General features: G+C 43.4%; 1 protein-coding gene across 1 annotated transcript; it reads left to right on the forward strand.

Moving 5' to 3' along the window:
* The first annotated feature begins 679 nt into the window (after positions 1-679).
* ATF5 (activating transcription factor 5) lies at positions 680-23,766 on the forward strand. The gene is made up of 3 exons (XM_063959045.1): positions 680-1,038; positions 17,573-17,845; positions 19,761-23,766. The coding sequence occupies exons 2-3, from the start codon at positions 17,668-17,670 to the stop codon at positions 20,522-20,524; spliced, it is 942 nt and encodes a 313-aa protein (XP_063815115.1). The 5' UTR covers positions 680-1,038; positions 17,573-17,667; the 3' UTR covers positions 20,525-23,766.
* The last annotated feature ends 1,494 nt before the right edge of the window (positions 23,767-25,260 follow it).

Genomic DNA, 25,260 nt, shown 5'->3' on the forward strand with positions numbered 1-25,260 from the left:
GCTCAGTGTCCTGTCAGCGGAGATAGAGAACCATTAACTTCAAGAGTGGGTTCCTACTCCTCCCATAAGTCCCAAGAAGCAGAGAGGCTGTTAGAAAAAATAAAACTAAGAAAACTCCTAGGAGCTCCCCTAGCTCCTCCGGGCACATTTTCTAAACTGCGTCTGGTAGGAGGGGCATAGAGGGAGAGGCCAGCCCACACTATTAAACTCTTAAAGTGCCCATGGCTCCCAAGGGACCCGTCTATACCCCATGGTACTAAATAGACCACAGCATCCTCTAGGGTAAGAGAAAATAAAATAAAGCGTTATGACCATTTCATGAAAATAATTAAAAGCAGACAATAATAAAATATGCCCCTGATTAGCACATCAGGAGCAGAAATTAAGTTATCACAACTCCCTTTCGGGCCGGTCACATGACTCCCTGGCCGCTTTTACACAAGCGCTCAGTGACAGGAATCAGGACTGTATGTTTCAGATTGTCAGACCAGCAGCAGGTCAGAAAACGACACCACGGCAGCAGCCAATCAGCAGCCAGCTATCACACACTCTGTGACCTGGGGGAGTTGCTGGCGCCTCATGTCCCGGCTGATGCAACTCTGCTGCAATCTCACCGCCTGTCACGGTATTCTCCCTCCGAGAGGAAATAGTCCCTGTGAATCTATGCTGATAACTGTAAAAACTACATAGACTAAAAAAACAATAGCGGACCCACACACGCGGGCACCCGGTGTGACTAGAACGCTGTCAGTTCTGCTACATCCGGCGCTGAGACACTGTCACTGTGGGCTGAGGTGTGTGCAGGCGGCGGAGGGATATCAGGGTGACGGTGATGTAAGGTGGTGTGACAGTATACAAGTTTCCCCTATGTGCTTTCCGAGTCATATCGTCCCAGTACAACAAAGCAGACAGTGATAGTTACAGACCGGCCCCCGCCCTCCTGTATTATCACCATGGCTTTCTAGACTTGCAAGACCACGAAACAAGTGTGCGTTTGCACTTGTGCTGCGATAACAAAAAAAAACCCGCAAAGATGGCGTAAGTATTATTATATTATTATTATTATTATTATTATTATTTTTTTTTTTTTTAACTTTAACCCTGTTGCAACAATCATCTGTTAACCTAACTCTGTCGCATATACTTGTATTGCATTGTATGCTGGGTGCCCAAGTCTCAGCTATAACTATAAGTGTCATAGGCAGGATTTAATATCTATCAGAAATCGTATACGCTGAATTTATTTTATGCCATTGTACTTAAATTGTGATAGTTTTGTATAATTTGGGGTTGTCCTTTGTACCTGTCAGCAGTGACAGGTTGGGGGTCCCCCTGTCAGGAATAGGGGCTGGGTCATTGTGCAATCAGCCTTCTGCCTGTGCACCTGTTATTGTATAACATCTGTATGCTGTGTGTCATTTATTGCAGAACAGCGCCTTTCTGTGTGCCCTGGTACCTGCTGACATGTTGTGTACACACCACATCACCTGTTTCTCATATGTCAACATGCACCTAGCACGGTAGATCATATTCGTAAAATAGATGGTCACTTGTGAAAAAGTTAGCACCTTCTCTTTGAAACGTGCATTATGCACACTTTCCCAACACGCATAGGTCAGTGATCCCAAAAGGTGTAAATCGGTTAGGTCCAAGAGAGAGAGAGTGTGTGTGTGTGTGTGTGTGTGTGTGTATATATGTATATATATATATATATATATATATATATATATATATATATATATATATATATATATATATATATATATTCTCTCTCATATTGTTATAGAATTTTCAGTAACAGTAGTTTCATTGGGTTCTATAATAGACACTTGATGCACAAATATAGTAATTTAATTAGATAACAGTTTAGTGCGTACTGTGAAATCCTGAATTCTTCATATTTGGTTTATTATAGCCGTGTACAAGAAACCAGGTGTGAACTGGAACAGATGCCGGCAGGCCTGTGCGATTGTCATAATTAGTGACATTATGGTGTAGTTTTCATGTCAATCATCCTTACAGCTGCTCCACAGCCCCATGGGAAGCAGAACTTGTATTATTATGTAGGAAAGTAGGCGATTGTCAGCTCTGCATCCTAAGAGATTATGCAGCATCTGTGTTATTATAGTTGTGCAGATTGTGCATTTCATTCAGCCTAATATATACCATGAAATGTGGGTGTTTGTGGATTCTCTTCTGAGACCATTCTAGAGCACAGAACAAAATTGCCTCCAGTTTAATAGGGCAGTTCAGAAAAACTCTTTATTCCTTGTTGATTGATAGCAAATACACCTGTTTTAGGTTGAAGAAATGGGGGAAAAAAAGACTGTTTTGAAGCCATGCATATACTTGTTCCTTTACTGTAGACGCTCATATTTAATAGTGTTTTGTAACCCAGTATAAAATTCTGATTTCATATTCCATTCCAGCTATAATTGCTTTTACCATGAAAGCTGAAGTTTGCAGACCAACATCAGTCATTAGTTTCTGATGCAGTATAATTCTCCTATCACCCTACAGTATAAATAAAGATGAGGCATCTGCTGACTTGCTTTAGTAACAATACTTTATGTATTGTTCTCTGCCTAAACCATCAACAGGAGCTCTTCATCCCCTGGTGGATTAATTTACTGTTGTTTGTCTTGGTTTAGAACAGATCCCTGGAGAGTTGTGTATTCAACAGGCTGTTCTCAGATATGAGAGCCAAAGAGACCTATGTGTTCAGTATTGATCACCTGCACAATACGTTCCGCATTTTCTGCATGTTAGATGCAGTTGTTGCCATTTTCTGTAATCCTACTAGATTAGCTAATATGTATTAAATCACGTGCTTATGGGAGCATTCAGTTGTTTTGCACTGCCATGTATAAAGTGACCAGGTGATATTCAATTGTTTGGGCGCCAGTGCCGCGGATGGCCATTATTTCTGCTTGCACCCTCCTGAGGCGGCAAGCAGAAATCCACTCAAACTCTGCACGGCCAGTAGTTTGCACGGGTCTATTCCCAGTGCATTTGGAACACGACATGCACTGTAATTAATGGACGCCCGCAACACTCGTGCCCATTAGCAGACACAAACAATTGAATATCACACATTACTTTACGTGGGAGACGAAAGCATTTAAATCCCCCCCCCCCCCCCCATTCTAGTAGGTAACATATTTGTTCCTCTGATTGAAGACAAATTATTACTGTACTTGTTGTTAAGAATATACAAAACATGAGAACAAAGGTAAGTAGACACTAGGCGATGTACTCCGTGAGCAACATCGCCTAGTGTGTCTCCTTCCAGTCCGACAGCGGGCATATACACTGTGCGATATCACACAGTGACGTCATGCCACAGCCTGGCTGTACATGTAGCTTTGGATGATGAGTCCAAATTGAGTTGCATGTAGGGTCATTAACGACCCACAGGGCTGTGCATCAGTCGTCAGCAGCTGCCTACACACTGGGTGATATAGTAAACAATATCGCTCAGGAGGGGGAAAATGAGCTATATCGCTAAGTGTTTTGCACCTCTACACTCATGTACAGTAACTTGTGTGTCTGAGAGACTTGAATTATTCATATGATCACTCTATGGCACATTCCTATTGCTGTATATGTAATCTTGCCTATATTTCCTCTCTATGGCAAACATTTATTTTTACTGACGTCAGTCCATTCCCCAGTGGAGCTGACAATCTGTGTGTCCATACCATGGATGCAGTTTATTTATGTCACTTATATGACCCTGCCCACATGCTTTGTGACCTCATGTAATCATGCAATTTGTCCTTGTCTGGGGAATTCTGAAGACACAAGACAGTGTATCTGCAAATGCAGGATATTGCACAATTTTACATTACATAACATTTGAAAGTCTGGTGCTTTCCTGTGGAATGTCATGTGTGTGCAAATGTTCCACTGATACACAAAACATTTCATAGTGAGGTGTCCTAAAACCTTAAAATTAGGAGCTAGTATTTGCTTCTTGAGAGTAATAGTAATACATTCACTGTTCTGCATCCAGTTGATTCACCTGCAGCAGCTCAGCTCCTTGGGGGCTAATTTACAGTTGTTTTTCGTGGACTAGAGAACATCCCTAAGGATTGTATTTTTTTTTTTTTTTTTTTTTAAACTGTAAATGTGACAGGTGGTGAGGGTGAATAGTGATATATTATATTGTATTGCAATAAGGCTGATTTGAAAGCAAAGTAAAATAAATAAATGTTGCACTGCAGGTGGGGAGTAATTTACAATGTGCAGAGAGATCTAGATATGGGATGGGTGGGTCAACACACATCTCAATAGCAGGGTTAAAATAAAGCTTTACAGCATTTGTGGATCACATGCAAAAGCAGCCAGTATTTACCCTGCATGCCCCCCAAAAAATGCTCCCCCCAAAAAATGCTCTTGCATTGCAACATGGGGTATAATTCAACTAGCCACAGGACATACTGCACAATTCTAGCTCCCAGGTTGTGTTCAGAGCTATTCAGTTATTGCCCGTGATTAGCCCCAAGGCTGCACTTATTTGCTCACACCCACCTGAGGTGTGAACTGAAATCCTTGTTAACTGATGCTTCCGTAGACGGTAATTGCATAGCTCTGGTCATTTAACCCTGGAGCTATGTTTTACTGCAGGCTTACTGTTGGCAATAATTTAAAATAGCTCTGGACACACGGGAGCTGAAACCCTTCGGTAGTTGCACAGCTAATTGAATTGCCCCCGTGGTATATTCCAGGTCCAAAGTTGCTTGCTTTTTCTACTATGCACCCAACTTCGTGCCCTAAATGTTTAGACGTGTGTGTTCTAATACAGCTACACTAAAGCTGGACATACACTGTACAATTATCTGTCAGATAATCTGCCAGATCTGACTGTTTGGAATGAAAATCTGGTAATGGATGTCAGCAAATGACAATTGACCATTTGTTCCCAAACACTTGAAAACGGACACAAACTGTCATTCATACAAATTTGTCTGAATGACAGTTTATATCCATTTTCCAATGTTTGGGAGCAAATGTACGATTGTCATTTGCTCTCATCCATTACCAGCTTTTCTTTACAACCAGCCAGATCTGGCAGATTATCTGGCAAATAATTGTATAGTGTATGCCCAGCATAAGGCTAGATTAAAATGTCAATCAGACGTTAGGGAAAATAGCTGAGTTAGTAATTGACTCCCCAGTGACTTAACATAGTAATTTGGGTTGAAAAGAGGCAAAATGCCCATCATGTTCAACCTGTATTCATTATTAAGTTGGAGTGGCTACCCTATGCAGGCTGAAAACATAGCAGTCTTAGTAGGGAATCAAGGCTAAAAGACAATAATTCAGTTGTGGGTGAAGGGGGTAAATTGCTGTTGCGGTTAAATGCTGGCAACGGCAGCCCAATTCACACCCTTCGTCTGGCTCAATTCAAACTATTTCGCTTATAAGTGCTTGCTACTCTACGGGGTAGCGAACACTTTTGAGCGAGGTCCCGCTGCCGCAAAGTGCATCTGGTGTCGTGGGAATTCGGCCAGGCGAACAAGTTGGCAGCCTTTTAATTCCCACTATAATGACTTGTGTTATTAAGACATTATATCAATGTGTGCTACTCTGTCCAGTATGTTGAAAACAGCTTGGCATTGAAGCTGTTACTTAATAACTAGCTCGGTTAAACATAGAACAAGCAGTATCACGTTCCCTACCTATGTTCCTGGAAATATGACTTTCCATCTTTAGATCATCTCGCTTGTTGGCAGTAGTTACAAAGACAGATGTCAATTAGAGTGTTGCAGAGTCTTTCCCTTAAGTCCCTCCTGTCATGACAGGCCATGGTTTGAAAACATAGTAACTTAAATGCATAGTAACTTATATCTTAATGTAACTACATATTGTGCTCCGTAAATAATGCTGCAGGAATGTTTCAAGTAGCATTGCTACAGTTTTGTAATACACTGTTTTTTTGTTTTTTAATACAAGTATGTATGTATGTATGTATGTATGTATGTATGGGGGTGGGGGGTTGCTTTTATATGTTTTGTAATCAACAACCCCTCCATTTGAATGCTTCAACATTCTGGTATAATTTTCTGGCTGGGCACAGAGAGACCAAAAATCACTAAGAGAAGGAAAACTCCTATAATTCGTCCGAAGCTACTACATAGTCCCTTTTACGGTAGCGCATGCAGGGGGGGTTTCCGAGTACCTGGAATGCCGTCCGTTTGTATACGGACAGCAGCATCTTGTCTGTTGGAAGCGAAACGGCGAGTCCCCTCGCGGGCTTGCTGCACTCGCGGCTCTTCGGGCCCAGTGGCTCACTTCGCTCGCCACATGTTATATTCGCACTCGGTTGGTGGCTTGGACCCAGCAGCCGAGTGGAATACCATGTGGATGTCGGGATTCCGGCGTTGGTCTCCTGAACAGCGGGATCCCGACAGCCGGCGTTTTAACTGTGTGTGTGTGTGTGTGTACGTACGTACGTACATACATACATACATACATACATACATACATACATACATACATACATACATACATACATACATACATACATATTGAGTATCCCTTATCCAAAATGCTTGGGACCAGAGGTATTTTATAAATTGGATTTTTCCGTATTTTTGAATAATTGCATACCATAATGAGATATGGTGGCGATGGGACCTAAATCTAAGCACAGAATGTATTTATGTTACATATACACCTTATACACACAGCCTGAAGGTCATTTTAGCCAATATTTTTTGTAACTTTGTGTATTGAACAAAGTGTATCTACATTCACACAATTCATTTATGTTTCCTATACACCTTATACACACAGCCTGAAGGTCATTTAATACAATATTTTTAATAACTTTGTGTATTAAACAAAGTTTGTGTACACTGAGCCATCAAAAAACAAAGGTTTCACTTTCTCACTCACTCAAAGTCTGTATTTCAGAATATTCTGTATTTCGGAATATTTGGATATGGGATACTCAACCTGTGTGTGTGTGTGTATATGTATGTGTGTATATATAAAGGGCAGTTGTCATTATTGCAGATGACACAGCAGCCATCTTGGACGTGTGTTGTTTTTCTGTAGTTTGTTGCTGCTGCGTTGGCGCTTAGTCTAAATTAAATACACCACACATGGGGGTAAATTTACTAAGATGGGAGTTCTATTTAAGATGGGATGTTGCCCATAGCAACCAATCAGCTTCTACTTCTCATTTATCTAGCACCTTCTAGAAGATAATACCTGGAATCTGATTGGTTGCTATGGGCAACATCCCATCTTAAATAGAACTCCCATCTTAGTAAATTTACCCCATGGGCTCCTTTTTTTTTTTTTTTTTTTTTTATTGTAAAAAAAATAAAAATACCAGTACTTTATTTTAATTGCAGGTTTACCTGTGTTCAGGTAGCTCTTAAGTACTTTTACTTAGAATTCCAAAATGCATTCATTTGTGGTAAATGGAGCAGGCAGTGTTTAGGAAAATGTATTGTTGCACTTCTGAATGTGAATAACCTCACAAATGAGTATGGGATCACAAGAAACAATTCTCAAATCTGTCATGTATTGTCCTAGCATTAAGAAGGTTACAATGTACAGTATTGCCACCAGGAGGGATTTAGCCTTAAGGTCCATATAGACGGACCGATGCGGAAGAGATGTGTGCTGAGCGAACCGCTCAGCACGCATCTCTCCCGCCGCTCAGCACAGCGCGATCTGTGCTGAGCGTGCGGGGGGAGACGGGGGGGGGGGGGGGGCGCTCACTTCACCCATCGGGTGAAGTGAGCGACCCGCTAGATTGGCCTGCATGCAGGCCAATCTAGCACCAACGATAGCGATGCGCGGGGCTGTGCATTGCTATCGCTTTAGGGGGTACACACGGAGCGATAATGCTCAAATTCTAAGCAATCTAGTCAGATTGCTTAGAATATCGCTCCGTGAGTACCCCCCTTTATGCTTATAGAAATCTGATAAGGACATTTAAATGGGCAAGGGAAGGAACCCCATAACCACATTTACACTTGTGGTGCAATTTTTCAGTGATCTCTGCTCCTGATAAATGTTATGCAAGTGTATACATTGGGAGCCCCATTGCAAATGCTTGTTAAGCCACATACTGTCACTGGCATTTAAAAATGTCAGCAGGTAATGGGCGCTTCTACTGCATGACTAAAACACAATCTGCTTCTACTTTTTTAAAATAATCTAAAGCTATGTTTGTTGCTTTGCCTGGATTTTATGTGCAAATGGGATGGGATATTTTTAGTTTATATTGATCACTGAGCACTTAAGTATGGTAGAACCAAGCTGTCCAGCCATTTGGCAAATCACACTAAAATGAAATAATAAATGCCCCTTTAAATTCGGCATTGAGTATTGTTTGAAGACCCTCCCACAGAAGTGTATACAAGTTACTGTTAATAAATGACTATGCATGGGGATGAGTATACCATTTATTAAGCTCTAATAGCCAGAGGATTACCAGCTAGCGGTATAGTTCCATAGAAGCAGGGGGATACGGTCCTTAGGTCGACCACTATTGGTTGACATGGCAAAGGTCGTCATGCGTTTTTCACAAATGTATTTTATTTTATTTTTGTTCATACTTTACAATCCACGTGGACTAAGGGGTCGATTCAATTCGGCAACAGTTGAATAGCGCCGGGAATTAGCTCCCGACGCTATTCAATTCAGCTAAAGTTAAGTCGGCGAATGCCCGTTCTCAACAGAGAATTCTCCGACTTAACTACCCGCGGCGTTCTCCGACTTAACTACCCGCGGCGATGCTGATTCCCAACAGAATCAGCCTAACGGCAGCACTTTTGTCGGGTTTCTTATCTCATCCCCCGGGGATGAGAGAAGAATTCCCGACAACTGAGGGTCAGTCGTCACTGTATTGAATAGTGCCGGGAGCAAACTCCCGGCGCTATTCAACTGTTGCCGAATTGAATCGACCCCTAAGATTGGGAATAGTAACCTGTGTCGATCGCTGCATAAACGGAGTGAGGCACCTTGCCCGAAGCATGGTGAGCCATGCGAAGGGGCACTAATTGGGGTTCCTGGTCACGAACAAAATGACACAAAAAAAAAAACTTATGTCGACCTTTTCCAGGTGTCAACCCACTACCTGTTGACCAATAGTGGTCAACCTAAATAGGGTCGACCCAACAAACCCATTCCAAAAGCAGGACATGATGTCTAACTGAGCCGGTGGTTGATAAACTTTGATAAGAGAGATGTGTGTAAAATATATATACAGTTGTGCCCATAAGTTTACATACCCTAGCAGAATTTGTGATTTTCTGGCCATTTGTCAGAGAATATGAATGATAACTCGCAAACTTTTCTTTCACTCATGGTTAGTGGTTGGGTGAAGCCATTTATTGTCAAACAACTGTGTTTACTCTTTTCAAATCATAATGACAACAGAAACTACCCAAATGACCCTGATCAAAAGTTTACATACCCTGGAGATTTTGGCCTGATAACGTGCACAGAAGTTGACACAAACTGGTTTGAATGGCTACTAAAGGTAACCATCCTCACCTGTGATCGGTTTGCTTGTAATCAGTGTGTGGGTATAAAAGGTCAGTGAGTTTCTGGACTTCTGAAAGACCCTTGCATCTTTCATCCAGTGCTGCACTGACATGTCTGGATTCTGAGTCATGGGGAAAGCAAAAGAATTGTCAAAGGATCTGCGGGAAAAGGTAGGAAAGGGATATAAAAAGATATCCAAGCAATTGAGAATTCCAATCAGCAGTGTTCAAACTCTAATTAAGAAGTGGAAAATGAGGGCTTCTGTGGAAACCAAATCACGGTCAGGTAGACCAACAAAAATTTCAGCCACAACTGCCAGGAAAATTGTTTGGGATGCAAAGAAAAATCCACAAATAACTTCAGCTGAAATACAGGACTCTCTGAAAAAAAAAAGTGGTGTGGTTGTTTCAAGATGCACGATAAGGAGGCATTTGAAGAAAAATGGGCTGCATGGTCGAGTCGCCAGAAGAAAGCGATTACTACGCAAATGCCACAAAGCATCCCGCTTACAATACTCCAAACAGCACAGAGACGAGCCTCAAAACTTCTGGATCAAAGTCATTTGGAGTGATGAGACCAAAGTTAAACTTTTTGGCCACAACTATAAACGTTACATTTGGAGAGGAGTCTACAAGGCCTATGATGAAAGGTACACCATTCCTACTGTGAAACACGGAGGTGGATCGCTGATGTTTTGTGGATGTATGAGATACAAAGGCACTGGAAACTTGGTCAAAATTGATGGCAAGATGAATGCAGCATGTTATCAGAAAATACTGGAGGAAAATTTCCACTCATCAGCCCGGAAGCTGCGCATGGGACGTACTTGGACGTTCCAACATGACAATGATCCAAAACACAAGGCCAAGTCGACCTGTCATTGGCTACAGCAGAATAAAGTGAAAGTTCTGGAGTGGCCATCTCAGTCTCCTGACCTCAATATCATTGAGCCACTCTGGGGAGATCTCAGACGTGCAGTTCATGCAAGACAGCCCAAGAATTTACAGTAACTGGAGGCTTTTTGCCAAGAAGAATGGGCAGCTTTACCATCTGAGAAAATAAAGAGCCTCATCCACAACTACCACAAAAGACTTCAAGCTGTCATTGATGTTAAAGGGGGAAAATAAGAATTTACTTACCGATAATTCTATTTCTCATAGTCCGTAGTGGATGCTGGGGACTCCGTAAGGACCATGGGGAATAGCGGCTCCGCAGGAGACTGGGCACATCTAAAGAAAGCTTTAGGACTAACTGGTGTGCACTGGCTCCTCCCCCTATGACCCTCCTCCAAGCCTCAGTTAGGATACTGTGCCCGGACGAGCGTACACAATAAGGAAGGATTTTGAATCCCGGGTAAGACTCATACCAGCCACACCAATCACACCGTATAACCTGTGATCTGAACCCAGTTAACAGCATGATAACAGAAGAGCCTCTGAAAGATGGCTCACAACAATAATAACCCGATTTTTGTAACAATAACTATGTACAAGTATTGCAGACAATCCACACTTGGGATGGGCGCCCAGCATCCACTACGGACTATGAGAAATAGAATTATTGGTAAGTAAATTCTTATTTTCTCTAACGTCCTAAGTGGATGCTGGGGACTCCGTAAGGACCATGGGGATTATACCAAAGCTCCCAAACGGGCGGGAGAGTGCGGATGACTCTGCAGCACCAAATGAGAGAACTCCAGGTCCTCCTCAGCCAGGATATCAATTTTGTAGAATTTTACAAACGTATTTGCTCCTGACCAAGTAGCTGCTCGGCAAAGTTGTAAAGCCGAGACCCCTCGGGCAGCCGCCCAAGATGAGCCCACCTTCCTTGTGGAGTGGGCATTTACAGATTTTTGGCTGTGGCAGGCCTGCCACAGAATGTGCAAGCTGAATTGTACTACAAATCCAACGAGCAATAGTCTGCTTAGAAGCAGGAGCACCCAGCTTGTTGGGTGCACACAGGATAAACAGCGAGTCAGATTTCCTGACTCCAGCCGTCCTGGAAACATATATTTTCAGGGCACTGACAACGTCTAGCAACTTGGAGGCCTCCAAGTCCCTAGTAGCCGCAGGCACCACCAATAGGTTGGTTCAGGTGAGACGCTGAAACCACCTTGGGGAGAAACTGAGGACGAGTCCTCAATTCCGCCCTGTCCGAATGGAAAATCAGATAAGGGCTTTTTCAGGATAAAGCCGCCAATTCTGACACGCGCCTGGCCCAGGCCAGGGCCAACAGCATGACCACTTTCCATGTGAGATATTTTAACTCCACAGATTTAAGTGGTTCAAACCAATGTGACTTTTGGAACCCAAAACTACATTGAGATCCCAAAGTGCTACTGGAGGCACAAAAGGAGGCTGTATATGCAGTACCCCTTTTACAAACGTCTGAACTTCAGGGACTGAAGCTAGTTCTTTTTGGAAGAAAATTGACAGGGCCGAAATTTGAACCTTAATGGACCCCAATTTCAGGCCCATAGACACTCCTGTTTGCAGGAAATGTAGGAATCGACCCAGTTGAATTTCCTCCGTCGGGCCTTACTGGCCTCGCACCACGCAACATATTTTCGCCAATTGCGGTGATAATGTTTTTGCGGTTACATCCTTCCTGGCTTTGATCAGGATAGGGATGACTTCATCCGGAATGCCTTTTTTCCTTCAGGATCCGGCGTTCAACCGCCATGCCGTCAAACGCAGCCGCGGTAAGTCTTGGAACAGACAGGGTCCTTGCTGGAGCAGGTCCCTTCTTAGAGGTAGAGGCCACGGATCCTCCGTGAGCATCTCTTGAAGTTCCGGTTACCAAGTCCTTCTTGGCCAATCCGGAGCCACGAATATAGTGCTTTCTCCTCTCCATCTTATCAATCTCAGTACCTTGGGTATGAGAGGCAGAGGAGGGAACACATACACTGACTGGTACACCCACGGTGTTACCAGAGCGTCTACAACTATTGCCTGAGGGTCTCTTGACCTGGCGCAATACCTGTCGAGTTTTTTAATCATGTGGACGACTTCTGGGTGAAGTCCCCACTCTCCCGGGTGGAGGTCGTGCTGAGGGAAGTCTGCTTCCCAGTTGTCCACTCCCGGAATGAATACTGTTGACAGTGCTATCACATGATTTTCCGCCCAGCGAAGAATCCCTGCAGCTTCTGCCATTGCCCTCCTGCTTCTTGTGCCACCCTGTCTGTTTACGTGGGTGACTGCCATGATGTTGTCCGACTGGATCAATACCGGCTGACCTTGAAGCAGAGGTCTTGCTAAGCTTAGAGCATTGTAAATGGCCCTTAGCTTCAGGATATTTATGTGAAGTGATGTATCCAGGCTTGACCCTAAGCCCTGGATATTCCTTCCCTGTGTGACTGCTCCCCAGCCTCGCAGGCTGGCATCCGTGGTCACCAGGACCCAGTCCTGAATGCCGAATCTGCGGCCCTCTAGAAGATGAGCACTCTGCAACCACCACAGGATGGATACCCTTGTCCTTGGTGACGGGGTTATCCGCTGATGCATCTGAAAATGCGACCCGGACCATTTGTCCAGTAGGTTCCACTGGAAAGTTCTTGCGTGGAATCTAACGAATGGGATTGCTTCGTAGGAAGCCACCATTTTTACCCAGAACCCTTGTGCATTGATGCACTGAGACTTGGTTCGGTTTTAGGAGGTTCCTGACTAGCTCGGATAACTCCCTGGCTTTCTCTTCCGGGAGAAACACCTTTTTTCTGGACTGTGTCCAGGAACATCCCTAGGAAACAGAAGACAAGTTGTCGGAACCAGCTGCGATTTTGGAATATTGAGAATCCAATCGTGCTGCCGCAACACTACCTGAGATAGTGCTACACCGACTTCCAACTGTTCCCTGGATCTTACCCTTATCAGGGAATCGTCCAAGTAAGGGATAACTAAAATTCCCTTCCTTCGAAGGGATATCATTTCGGCTATTACCTTGGTAAAGACCCGGGGTGTCGTGGACCATCCCTACGGCAGCGTCTGAACTGATAGTGACAGTTCTGTACCATAACCTGAGGTACCCTTGGTGAGAAGGGTAAATTTTGACATGAAGGTAAGCATCCTTGATGTCCCGAGACATCATGTAGTCCCCTTCTTCCAGGTTCGCAATCACTGCTCTGAGTGACTCAATCTTGAATTTGAACCTCTGTATGTAAGTGTTCAAAGATTTTAGATTTTAGATTTAGAATCTGTCTCACCGAGCCGTCTGGCTTCGGTACCACAATAGTGTGGAATAATACCCCGTTCCCTGTTGCAGGAGGGGTACCTTGATTATCACCTGCTGGGAATACAGCTTGTGAATGGCTTCCAAAACTGCCTCCCTGTCAGAGGGAGACGTCGGTAAAGCCGACTTTTGGAAACGGCGAGGGGGAGACGTCTCGAATTTCAATATGTACCCTTGAGATATTACCTGAAGGATCCAGGGGTCTACTTGCGAGTGAGCCCACTGCGCACTGAAATTCATTGAGAACGGGCCCCCACCGTGCCTGAGCTTGTAAGGCCCTAGCGTCATACTGAGGGCTTTGCAGAGGCGGGAAAGGATTTCTGTTCCTGGGAACTGGGTAATCTCTTCAGCCTTTTTCCTCTCCCTCTGTCACGAGCAGAAAAGAGGAACCATTTGTCCGCTTGCCAACAAAGGACTGCGCCTGATAATACGGCGTCTTATTTTGAGAGGCGACCTGGGGTACAAACGTGGATTTCCCAGTTGTTGCCGTGGCCACCAGGTCTAAAAGACCGACCCCAGATGTCCCCTTTCAAAGGCAATACTTCCAAATGCCATTTGGAATTCGCATCACCTGACCATTTTACTGGTAGAATTGGACAACGCACTTATACTTGATGCCAGTCGGCAAATATTCCGCTGTGCATCCTGCATATATAGAAATGCATCTTTTAAATGCTCTATAGGCAATAATATACTATCCTTATCTAGGATATCAATATTTCCAGTCAGGGAATCCGACCATGCCAACCCAGCACTGCACCTCCAGGCTGAGGCGATTGCTGGTCGCAGTATAACACCAGTATGTGTGTGAATACATTTTTGGATACCCTCCTGCTTTCTATCAGCAGGATCCTTAAGGGCGGCAATCTCATGAGAGGGTAGAGCCCTTGTTCTTACAAGCGTGTAAGCGCCTTATCCCCCCTAGGGGGTGTTTCCCAACGCACCCTAACCTCTGGCGGGAAAGGGTATACAGCCAATACTTTTTAAGAAATTATCAATTGTTATCGGGGGGAAACCCACGCATCCTCACACACCTCATTTTATTTCTCAGATTCAGGAAAACTACAGGTAGTTTTTCCCTCACCGAACCTAATACCCCTTTTTGGTGGTACTCGTATTATCAGAAATGTATAAAACATTTTCCATTGTCTCAATCATGTAACGTGTGGCCCTACTGGAAATCACGGTTGTCTCTTCACCGTCGACACAGGAGTCAGTATCCGTGTCGGCGTCTGTATCTGCCATCTGAGGTAACGGGCGCTTTAGAGCCCCTGACGGCCTATGAGACGTCTGGACAGGCACAAGCTGAGTAGCCGGCTGTCTCATGTCAACCACTGTTTTTTTTTTTATACAGAGCTGACACTGTCACGTAATTTTCAACAGTACATCCACTCAGGTGTCGACCCCCTAGGTGGTGACATCACTGTTACAGACACTCTGCTCCGTCTCCACATCATTTTTCTCCTCATACATGTCGACACAAACGTACCGGCACACACACAGGGAATGCTCTGATAGAGAACAGGACCCCACTAGCCCGTTGGGGAGACAGAGGGAGAGTATGCCAGCACACACCAGAGCGCTATATATATATATATATATATATATATATATACAGGGATAACCTTATATAAGTGTTTTTCCCCTTATAGCTGCTGTATGTTTTAATACTGCGCCTAATTAGTGCCCCCCTCTCTTTTTTTTTTTTTTAACCCTTTCTGTAGTGTAGTGACTGCAGGGAAGAGCCAGGGAGCTTCCCTCCAACTGAGCTGTGAGGGAAAATGGCGCCAGTGTGCTGAGGAGATAGGCTCCGCCCCCTTTTCGGCGGCCTTATCACCCGTTTTTCTGTATATTCTGGCAGGGGTTAAATGCATCCATATAGCCCAGGAGCTATATGTGATGTATTTTTTGCCATGTAAGGTATTTTTATCATGTTTTATTGCGTCTCAGGGCGCCCCCCCCCAGCGCCCTGCACCCTCAGTGACCGGAGTATGAAGTGTGCTGAGAGCAATGGCGCACAGCTGCAGTGCTGTGCGCTACCTTATTGAAGACAGGAACGTCTTCTGCCGCCGATTTTTCCGGACCTCTTCGCTCTTCTGGCTCTGTAAGGGGGCCGGCGGCGCGGCTCCGGGACCCATCCAGGCTGGGCCTGTGATCGTCTCTCTGGAGCTAATGTCCAGTAGCCAAGAAGCCCAATCCACTCTGCACGCAGGTGAGTTCGCTTCTTCTCCCCTTAGTCCCTCGATGCAGTGAGCCTGTTGCCAGCAGGTCTCGCTGAAAATAACAAACCTAAACTAAAACTTTCACTAAGAAGCTCAGGAGAGCCCCTAGTGTGCACCCTTCTCGTCGGGCACAGAAATCTAACTGAGGCTTGGAGGAGGGTCATAGGGGGAGGAGCCAGTGCACACCAGTTAGTCCTAAAGCTTTCTTTAGATGTGCCCAGTCTCCTGCGGAGCCGCTATTCCCCATGGTCCTTACGGAGTCCCCAGCATCCACTTAGGACATTAGAGAAATACACGGTATTAAGAACTGGGGTATGTAAACTTTTGATCAGGGTCATTTGGCTAGTTTCTGTTGTCATTATGATTTAAAAAGAGTAAACACAGTTGTTTGACAATAAATGGCTTCACCCAACCAGTAACCATGAGTGAAAGAAAAGTTTGCGAGTTATCATTCATATTCTCTGACAAATGGCCAGAAAATCACAAATTCTGCTAGGGTATGTAAACCTATGAGCACAACTATGTGTGTATGTATGTATGTATATATATATATATATATATATATATATAATATATTTCAGCTTCAGTTTGTTGCTTTTTTTGTTCAGTTGCTGCAAACCACTGTTCTAAAAGCGCAAACAAAAGAGAATTTTATTCCCATTGTAGCTAATAAAGCATCACACAGAAGAACAGGCCATGCACAACTAGTTGGCCGTCACGAGTAGTTAACTCTAGAGCACAGGTTCTATAACTCGGTCCTCAGGACCCCACACAGTGCATGTTTTTGCAGGTGCACAGGTGTAGTAATTACTCACTGACACATTTTAAAAGGTCCACAGGTGGAGCTAATTATTTCACTTGTGATTCTGTGAGGAGACCTGCAAAACATGCACTGTGTGGGGTCCTGAGGACCGAGTTTGAGAACCTGTGCTCTAGAGCACAACTTCTCAAACTCTGTCCGCGGGACCCCAAACAGTTCATGTGTTTTAGGTCACCCAGCAGGTGCACTCATTATTCACTGACACATTTTAAAAGATCCACAGATGTAGCTAATTATTTAACTAAGGATTCTGTGAGGAGACCTGGAAAACATGCACTCTTTTGGTTCCTGAGGACCGAGTTTGAGAACCACTGACCTAGAGTTATTGGCTTCTTGAGAATTTGTTCAGACAATAGTTTTATTGTATTTCACTACTTGTGTAAAACAAAAAAACTCTAGTACAGGTTGAGTATCCCTTATCCAAAATGCTTGGGACCAGACGTATTTTGGATATCGGATTTTTCCGTATTTTGGAATAATTGCATACTATAATGAGATATCATGCCGATGGGACCTAAATCTAAGCACAGAATGCATTTATGTTTCATATACACCTTATACACACAGCCTGAAGGTCCTTTAATACAATATTTTTTATAACTTTGTGCATTAAACAAAGTTTGTGTACATAGAGCCATCAAAAAACAAAGGTTTCACTATCTCAGTCAAAAAAGTCCGTATTTCGGAATATTCCGTATTTCGGAATATTTGGATATGGGATACTCAACCTGTATAAACATGACCATGAAAAATGAAAGAAAATTAAGATCTCCTTTTGATCTGTCCATTGCAGGTCTTTTACCCCCTATGCGCCTTCCGCTGCTGCATCCAGCTGGAATCGTGCTTCCGAACAGTTCTCTGGCCTGAATCGAAATAATCCTGGTGGAAATGTCTCTCCTGGCGGCCTTAAATCTGGACCTGGAGATGTCGATGTTGCCAGTTAGCACTCTGCACTGGCGGGCGGATCTCCTGAAGATCCCTGCTCATGGAAATCACTATGAACATCTACCAGTGCCCATGGAGGATGGGGTACATATGCACGGGGCTGAAGGAGGATGCCTGGCAGGTACATGTAACACTTGTGTTTTTTAATTTGTATAATAAAATCTCTCGGTTATGCACCACTATGCTTAGATGATCCACCCAGTATACAGCCACATGCACACTTTCACTCTGCTCTCACTAGAGGCCTCGGCAAACCTGAAATGTGCCAGAGAGAGAGGAGCAGAAGGTCACATTTAAAGTCTGACTTTCTATTCCTTTGCCATCACCCATTTCATAAAATAACATTTCCAGTTCTAATTCTAAAATACGGCTCAATTTTAATGTATTTTGCAAAGCGGGAATGCCCATTATCTCCTTCTGCAGGAAAATGAATGCTAGTAAATGCTGCTCCCATTCCTCTATCCAGTTTAAATATCTTGCCCAGCAAGTGTTCTGTTGTTTGCAGTTCTGCAGCACTTTGTACATCCAGGGCTGTTTCTAGCCAATTTGGCTCCCAGTGCGAGACTTAAAAATACGCACGCGCACCCCCCTTGGCATAAAAACAAATGCGCAGACCCGCCCTTCCCATAGATACAAAAAAGTTGCGCGCGTGCCCCCGGCATGGGGGGCGTGGTCTCATCTCATTAAAATGGGCGTGGCCTCATCTGAAAAGACTACCTTATACCCCAGTTTTTGACCCTGAACCAACAGATCACGGCCACCACAGGAAAAAAATAAAAAAAATCTACCATATTAAGCATCACACAGTAATGCCCTCTGCACTATATTATGCCACACCCTGCAATGCACTTGATACAATAAATCCCCATTTTACACATTACGGCAGGCAGGTGTCCCCATTTTACACGTTACGGCAGGCAAGAGTCTCCTTCTACAAAATGAGAGAGAGAGTTATATTTACAGCCAGAGGTCCTCTTCCATACTGCTTCCTGCTCTTCGGCCCGCCTCTCCCTCTGCTCCATGTTCCGGGTGGCTCCACCTCCTCCCCGTCATCAGTACTCCGCTTGGAGGCGGAGTTTCGTGTAATGACTCATTTGCGTTATGACGCAAACGCGTCATTGCATGAAACTCCGCCACCCGAGCGGAGTAGTAATGAGGGGGAGCACAAACAGCCATCAAGAGTTGCGGCGGGCGCATCGTGCGAATGCACTCCTCGCCCGCTGCAAGAAACAGCTCTGTGTACTAGGAATGCCGTCGCTCTGCTTATCCTTTCCCCTTTAGAATGTGCTGGTTCTGCTCTACAGACTCCTTTGCATAAATGTAGGTGCAGTTGCATGACTCACGTGTTTTACCTTGTGCAGTGGACATTTGGAGCTTCACAAATTACCTCCAAAAAACTTATTTTGGTGTGATCTTATTAACGCTATTCACAACCGCGTGAACCGTGGACATTTTTAACTGTCAAAACTGCACTGAAAAGTCTAATTAGAAAATGAAAAGTCCATAAATTAAGCAATATCAGACCCAGAATAAGTTCAGAAATGCCTGTCATGGTCCATTGATGTTCTGCTTGCTCCTAATGAGGCAGACTTTTTTACTCTTATGTGAGGCTTGCCAACAGGAGTGTTGAAATCATTGCCAGGATATGGTATACGTGGGGTGGAGGTAAGTGGATTCATGTTTAACTCCTGGAACCTCTTAGCCCTTTTAGATTTGTCCTTAGAAATGTGGTTCAGTGCGTGATATAAGCAGTGGCTATTGTTAAGTACCTTTTATTATAAAAAACATTTAGTTATATATACATATAAAATGTATCTTCGTTAAGTCTTTTCAGAACAAAATTATGTTTTGAGCCAGAAGAAAAAAGGGGGATGTTTTAAAATCTGTAGAAAACTAAGGATGTTTCTTCAATCTCGTTTAAAATATTTGTGCTTTGATCTTATAGCCAGTTCTATAACCATTCTAAACTCGTGATCATCTACTGATGTACAACCTCTGTCTTGTTTCCCCTTTTTTTTTTTTTTTCCCTTGTCCAGGGGATGGATTCACAGACTGGATGACAGAAAGGGTGGATTTCTCGTGTTTTCTGCCAGCGATGGTGGATCCGTCCATGCCAGGTCCTTCAGCCCCAGACCTGGAATTCATGGCCACTCTTTTGAAGAAGGAGCTGGAGCAAATGGAAGATTACTTCCTGGAGGAGACTCTCTCCCCTAGGCTCCCAATGCCCCCAGATCAAGTGGCACCCAGCACTCCTCCTTCTCATGAAGTCCACTTTCACTTTCCAACACCTGACCAGCAGCTTGTTAGTAGAGCTGTAGAATTCCAGGCATACATTGCAGACACGCAAGCTCCTGCCCCTGTGGCACTGGACACATTAGATTCTGGCTGCCTTGAGCTTATGAATCTGTACACAGATGTTCCAAGTGATTTCTCTAGAGAAGACCAGCAGGATTTTATGGTGATTAATGACACCACTGACCCGCCAGCACAATCAAAACAACTGAACAGGCCTACCCCTTATGACCGCCCCACCACTTCACCATCCAGCTGCTCTGGTTCAAGCCAGCCTAAAGGTGACCGTAAGCAGAAGAAGAGAGACCAGAACAAGACGGCAGCTCTTCGTTACCGCCAGCGGAAACGTGCAGAATATGACGCACTGGATGACGAATGTCAAATCCTGGAAGTCCGCAACAGGGAGCTGAAGGAAAAGTCTGATTCAATCGAAAGAGAGATCCAGTATGTTAAAGATCTGCTGATCGAGGTCTACAAGGCCAGGAGTCAAAGACTCCGCAATAACTAGATCTTTATATTTGTTGAAAGGCACAAACTTTGGACTGATAACTATTAGTCTCAGACCTGTGATAGCTCTAAAAATTAATTTGGGTCATTAAAGAGATCTGGTAGATCGTTTTTTTTTTTTTTTTTTTTTTCCTTTCATGCCTTCTACTTGCATAACAATGAAAAATTTTATTATTATTTTTTTTTTTTTATCCTTTACCTCAATTAAAAGACCGTACAGGCTTTTAAGCATCTATAGTGCTGCCTCATGACACAGTTAATATTGCAGTCTTCTATAGCTATTGGCAAATCGGTAGCACATTTATAAACAAACCCCCCCCCCCCCCCCTCCCAAGTGACCCTTTGGCATTTTTTATATGAAAGGCACACTTGAAAGCGGTGATGGTTGTGTCAGCAAACACTGATAATTGTACATCGCTAATTCAGTTGTGTTATTTTAATGTGTAAGACAGCAGATAAGCAATGAATAAATCAAGTCCTTAATTGAATCTGACTTTTTGAATGTGATGTAGTGAGATACTGAGGTTGTTTTTTTCTTTCTTTGTTTGAATGTATTACTAAAAGGTTTTATATACAGTTTTTTTGGTATATACAGGTATATGTAATATATTCTCCTGGAAATTACAAAACATTTCTGCACTGAGGTAAATAAAAGACCATTTATCACCACCAGTTTTTGATTATTTACACACCAAGGTGGCAACCATTTTGTGGGTTACACCCTATAAATGTACATATGTCTCTCATGCCCCGCTGATAGCACAGGTCGTAAGTCAATACATGGGAGACTAATGCATATTGGTTTAACAGACAAAATGGCTGCTGGGTGTGTCAGGAACAGACTGTAAAGCAAACGGATGATTATTGTGAAGCAAGTTTACATTATGGTACAAAATTGTCTCAACTGTCTCCTCAGCTTGACATGTTTTTATAAAGATGAAATAATTTGTTATGTTACTTGTCATAGAAAAACATTTTGTTGAACTGCTGATTGGGTGTCTAGAATTTGAAGTGTGGCACAAAGCATTAAATACTCAGTGGAAATGACATCTGATATTTTCTTGTGCACACAATAATTACAAATTAGTGACCTCAAATGCAGAATGTGTCTGATTTAAAATGGCTGTTCACTGTAAGGTTGTGATGGCTTTGTAAATATATTGTCTCCGCACATCTAAAGAATGGCATCAAAAGACATTATAGCTCTCTTACCAACATGACATATAGGTGCAAAAAGTGCACTAAACCACAGCCACTAATCCAGACATATCAAAGTAAACTGCTGATTGGTTGCTGTACCTAATTAGTATTTTGGTAAACAAGCCCTTAAAGATTAATGGACTGGATGTAATGACGTCCAAGTTGGTTGGACATGTGGGTTCACGGCCGAACTCTGTGGTTTTTTTAATTTATTTTTTTAAAGCCATTTACAAGGCATGGTTTTGCCTTGTACATGATTGTCGTTTTAAAAAACAGTCCGTATTCAGCCTGGAACTCGCACCTCCAGCCAGCTCGGCTGTCATTACATCCGGCCCACTTTTTTTAAATTGCTGGGATTATAGAAATCTGTATTGGGGGCATATTGTGTAGCTTACTTTTATTGTTGAAACACTGCATTAAACTATCAGATAAAATTGAGAGCCTTATATTCATTAGTTGCCAACCAGGCTTGAAGCACATGTACTAGGCCTGATCATTGCTGCTTCAATATCTTGTACTCCCAGCTAGCCTAGTGGTAGAAACTTACAGGTTTTTAGATCTTTCTGTCACCAGTTTATGGTCACACAGACTGAACGTGGCAGTAGCGACACTAGCACCATTTCTCTGCGTACAGGATCACAACTGAAAGCAAATACATGCCCTGAAAAATGTCTGTGACATACCTATTCTTTCTATGCCTTTCCCCGTTATGCTGCCCAAACGGTCCCTACCTGTCAATCACTCAGCATGAAAAATCTCACTATGAGCGGTATCGCAATGGTACCTTGGCTCATGCGCAGTGCGATCATGGTTCAGTCTGACATTAATCGCTCAGTTGCATGAACACTTGCATTGCGTACAAACATGAATTGGGCCTTCTGTAACTTTCATGAGTAGGAGTTTATCTTGGTGTACTAAACAGTTAATTGTTTTGAACCATACAACGATTTTCAAACCACTCAACAAAGGATTGTTTTATATACATAGGTTTGCTGTATTGGCTTAGTAGAATTAGGGATTTCTTGGAAATGTTTTACTGACTTGTAATAGACAGCTAAATAAAATATATTTTTTTTCTGTAGATGCAATTATTGTAAAGAACACTTATAATTTAGGAAGAGGACACTTGTGTATTGTGGGATCATGTATTGTGGTGTGTGTATTTGTTTGAAAACACTCGGGGTGATATCTGACATGGTTGGACGTCCACATGTTGCTTATGCATAGTGACAGCAACCATTATATGGGCTTATTTCACTAGTGTATAGGCAACAACATAGTCAGCGCTACTGTGGGTAAGGGAAGGGAGCTATTTTTAAGAAGTGATAAAAAGGTTATGTTACTCTATGTAGAGTATACAGATTATACCATGTCAAACATCACCCTTTTGTAAAGCTAAATAAATAAATTGTGTTTTTAAAGTACATCTTTAAAGTGTACCTATTATCTTAACTCAGTTTGGATAGCCATTTTGACATTTTACCCGCTTTTCGGCCACAAGTGAATTGATACACTTAAACATGCTTCTGCCCAAAGAATGATTTCCCCGGTTCCTTACTGCATAGGCAATGGGTACACTTTTAAAGACCAATCAGAATATTTAAGGGGGGTGGGGGATTCAGTTCTCTGCAATATGCTACCACCATGTCCGGCTGAGCATATCCCCATGAATTATGGTAACCCAACAAATTGTCCTACGTATCTATGCATAGGAAAATTTGTTGGGTGCGAGGCAGTATTGGTGGCCTAGAGGTGCCGGATTTCTGAAATGTTTGGGAACATTGTCGAGAATTAATTCTCTCCCTCCCTGAGATTTAAGGTCTCTCTGAAATTTTGAGTTTAGGTCAGTGACTGCCAGATCGGAACTCAAGTCTAAGGTCAGCATCTCCTCTTTTCTGCTACAAATGTGACAATGGTTAAAAAAAAAACAATTCTTGTGTGGAATACTTTATACATAAGGATATTTAGCAATAGCTTTTTAGCAGACCACTTATCCATTGTTTTTTAATTGAGACATTTATGAAATAAATCTTTCAGAAACGAGTACATTTACTGTGGTTATTTAATATATATAAAAAAAAAAAGGTAAGAGCTGTAATAGATGAAAACAGACAATTTCTTTACAAATTAAAAAAGTGCAGATTGCTTATGGTCAGGAAATGCACTGGTCTGCTGCACACAGTGGAAGTAGAGATTGTTTATTGTCATTTCTAAGATGGCGCAAGGGTTCTGTAGGGCCATACAAGGGGGTAACCGGACAAAATACAAGTGCAGACAAATACAACGTTGAGGGGAATTCAATTCTTTGAAAAGACGGTTGGGTGTCTGTCTTTTCCTGTCTATTAGATAAGAAAAAACAGACACCCAACTGACTTTTCAAACAATTGAATACCCTTAATATGTTAGTACTGTAATGCTAATTGAATTTATGGAGTGTGCAAAATGTTTGGGCTGTAAGTGTAATGCAAATCAGATGCATGCGCAGACAAGACATCAATCTACTGCGTCTGACTCCAGATCAGGCCCATAATGTTGTATACTATGCTATAGTGGTGCTTACTATATATTTCTCTTACGTCCTAGAGGATACTGGGGTTCCATTTAGTACCATGGGGTATAGACTGGTCCACTAGGAGCCATGGGCACTTTAAGAATTTGATTAGTGTGGGCTGGCTCCTCCTTCTATGCCCCTCCTACCAGACTCAGTTTAGAAAATGTGCCCGGAGGAGCTGATAACACTTATGGAAGCTCCTGAAGAGTTTTCTGCATTTATTTTATATGTTTGTTGTTTTCAGGCAGGGCTGGTTGGCACCAGCCTGCCTGCTTCGTGGGACTTAGGAGGGGAACGGCCCAACCTCTTGAAGGGTTAATGGTCCCGTTCCCCACTGACAGGACACTGAGCTCCTGAGGGACCTATTCGCAAGCCCCACCACGGCGAGCGTACATTCCCGCAGCACGCCGCCACCCCTAACAGAGACAGAAGAATGAAGAGTGGTAAGTACTACGCTGGCGTCCTGGGTAGCGGGTCGCCGGCCATTATGGCGGCATGAGGGTATGGAGACGCGCGGCTTCTAACCGGGGCAGAATGCGTCTCCAGACACAGTACACAGCTGTGTCTCATTACACTCTACACCAGGCATTCCCAACCACGGTCCTTAAGGCACAACAACAGTGCAGGTTTTAGTGATGTCCAGGTTCAGCACAGATGGTTAAATCAAAATAACTGAGCTACTAATTAAGTCACCTGTGCTGAAGCCTGGATATGACTAAAACCTGCACTGTTAGTGTGCCTTGAGGACCGTGGTTGGGAATGCCTGCTCTACACAGTACCCACACTGGCAAAAACAGCCTAAAAACGGTTTTCTCTCCATTTGAAGCACCAGATTACCTCAGCCAGTACAAAAAAAGCGGGAAGACCGCGCGCCATTGAAGGGGCGGGGCCTTCACTATGAGTGGATCCAGTAGCTCACCAGCGCCATTTTCCCTCTGCAGTGGACACAGACGCTGACTGACAGGGACGCGCAGCTCCTCTGGAGA

The sequence above is a fragment of the Pseudophryne corroboree genome, chromosome 3 (genome assembly GCF_028390025.1).
Source record: "Pseudophryne corroboree isolate aPseCor3 chromosome 3, aPseCor3.hap2, whole genome shotgun sequence".
Taxonomy (NCBI): Eukaryota; Metazoa; Chordata; class Amphibia; order Anura; family Myobatrachidae; genus Pseudophryne; species Pseudophryne corroboree.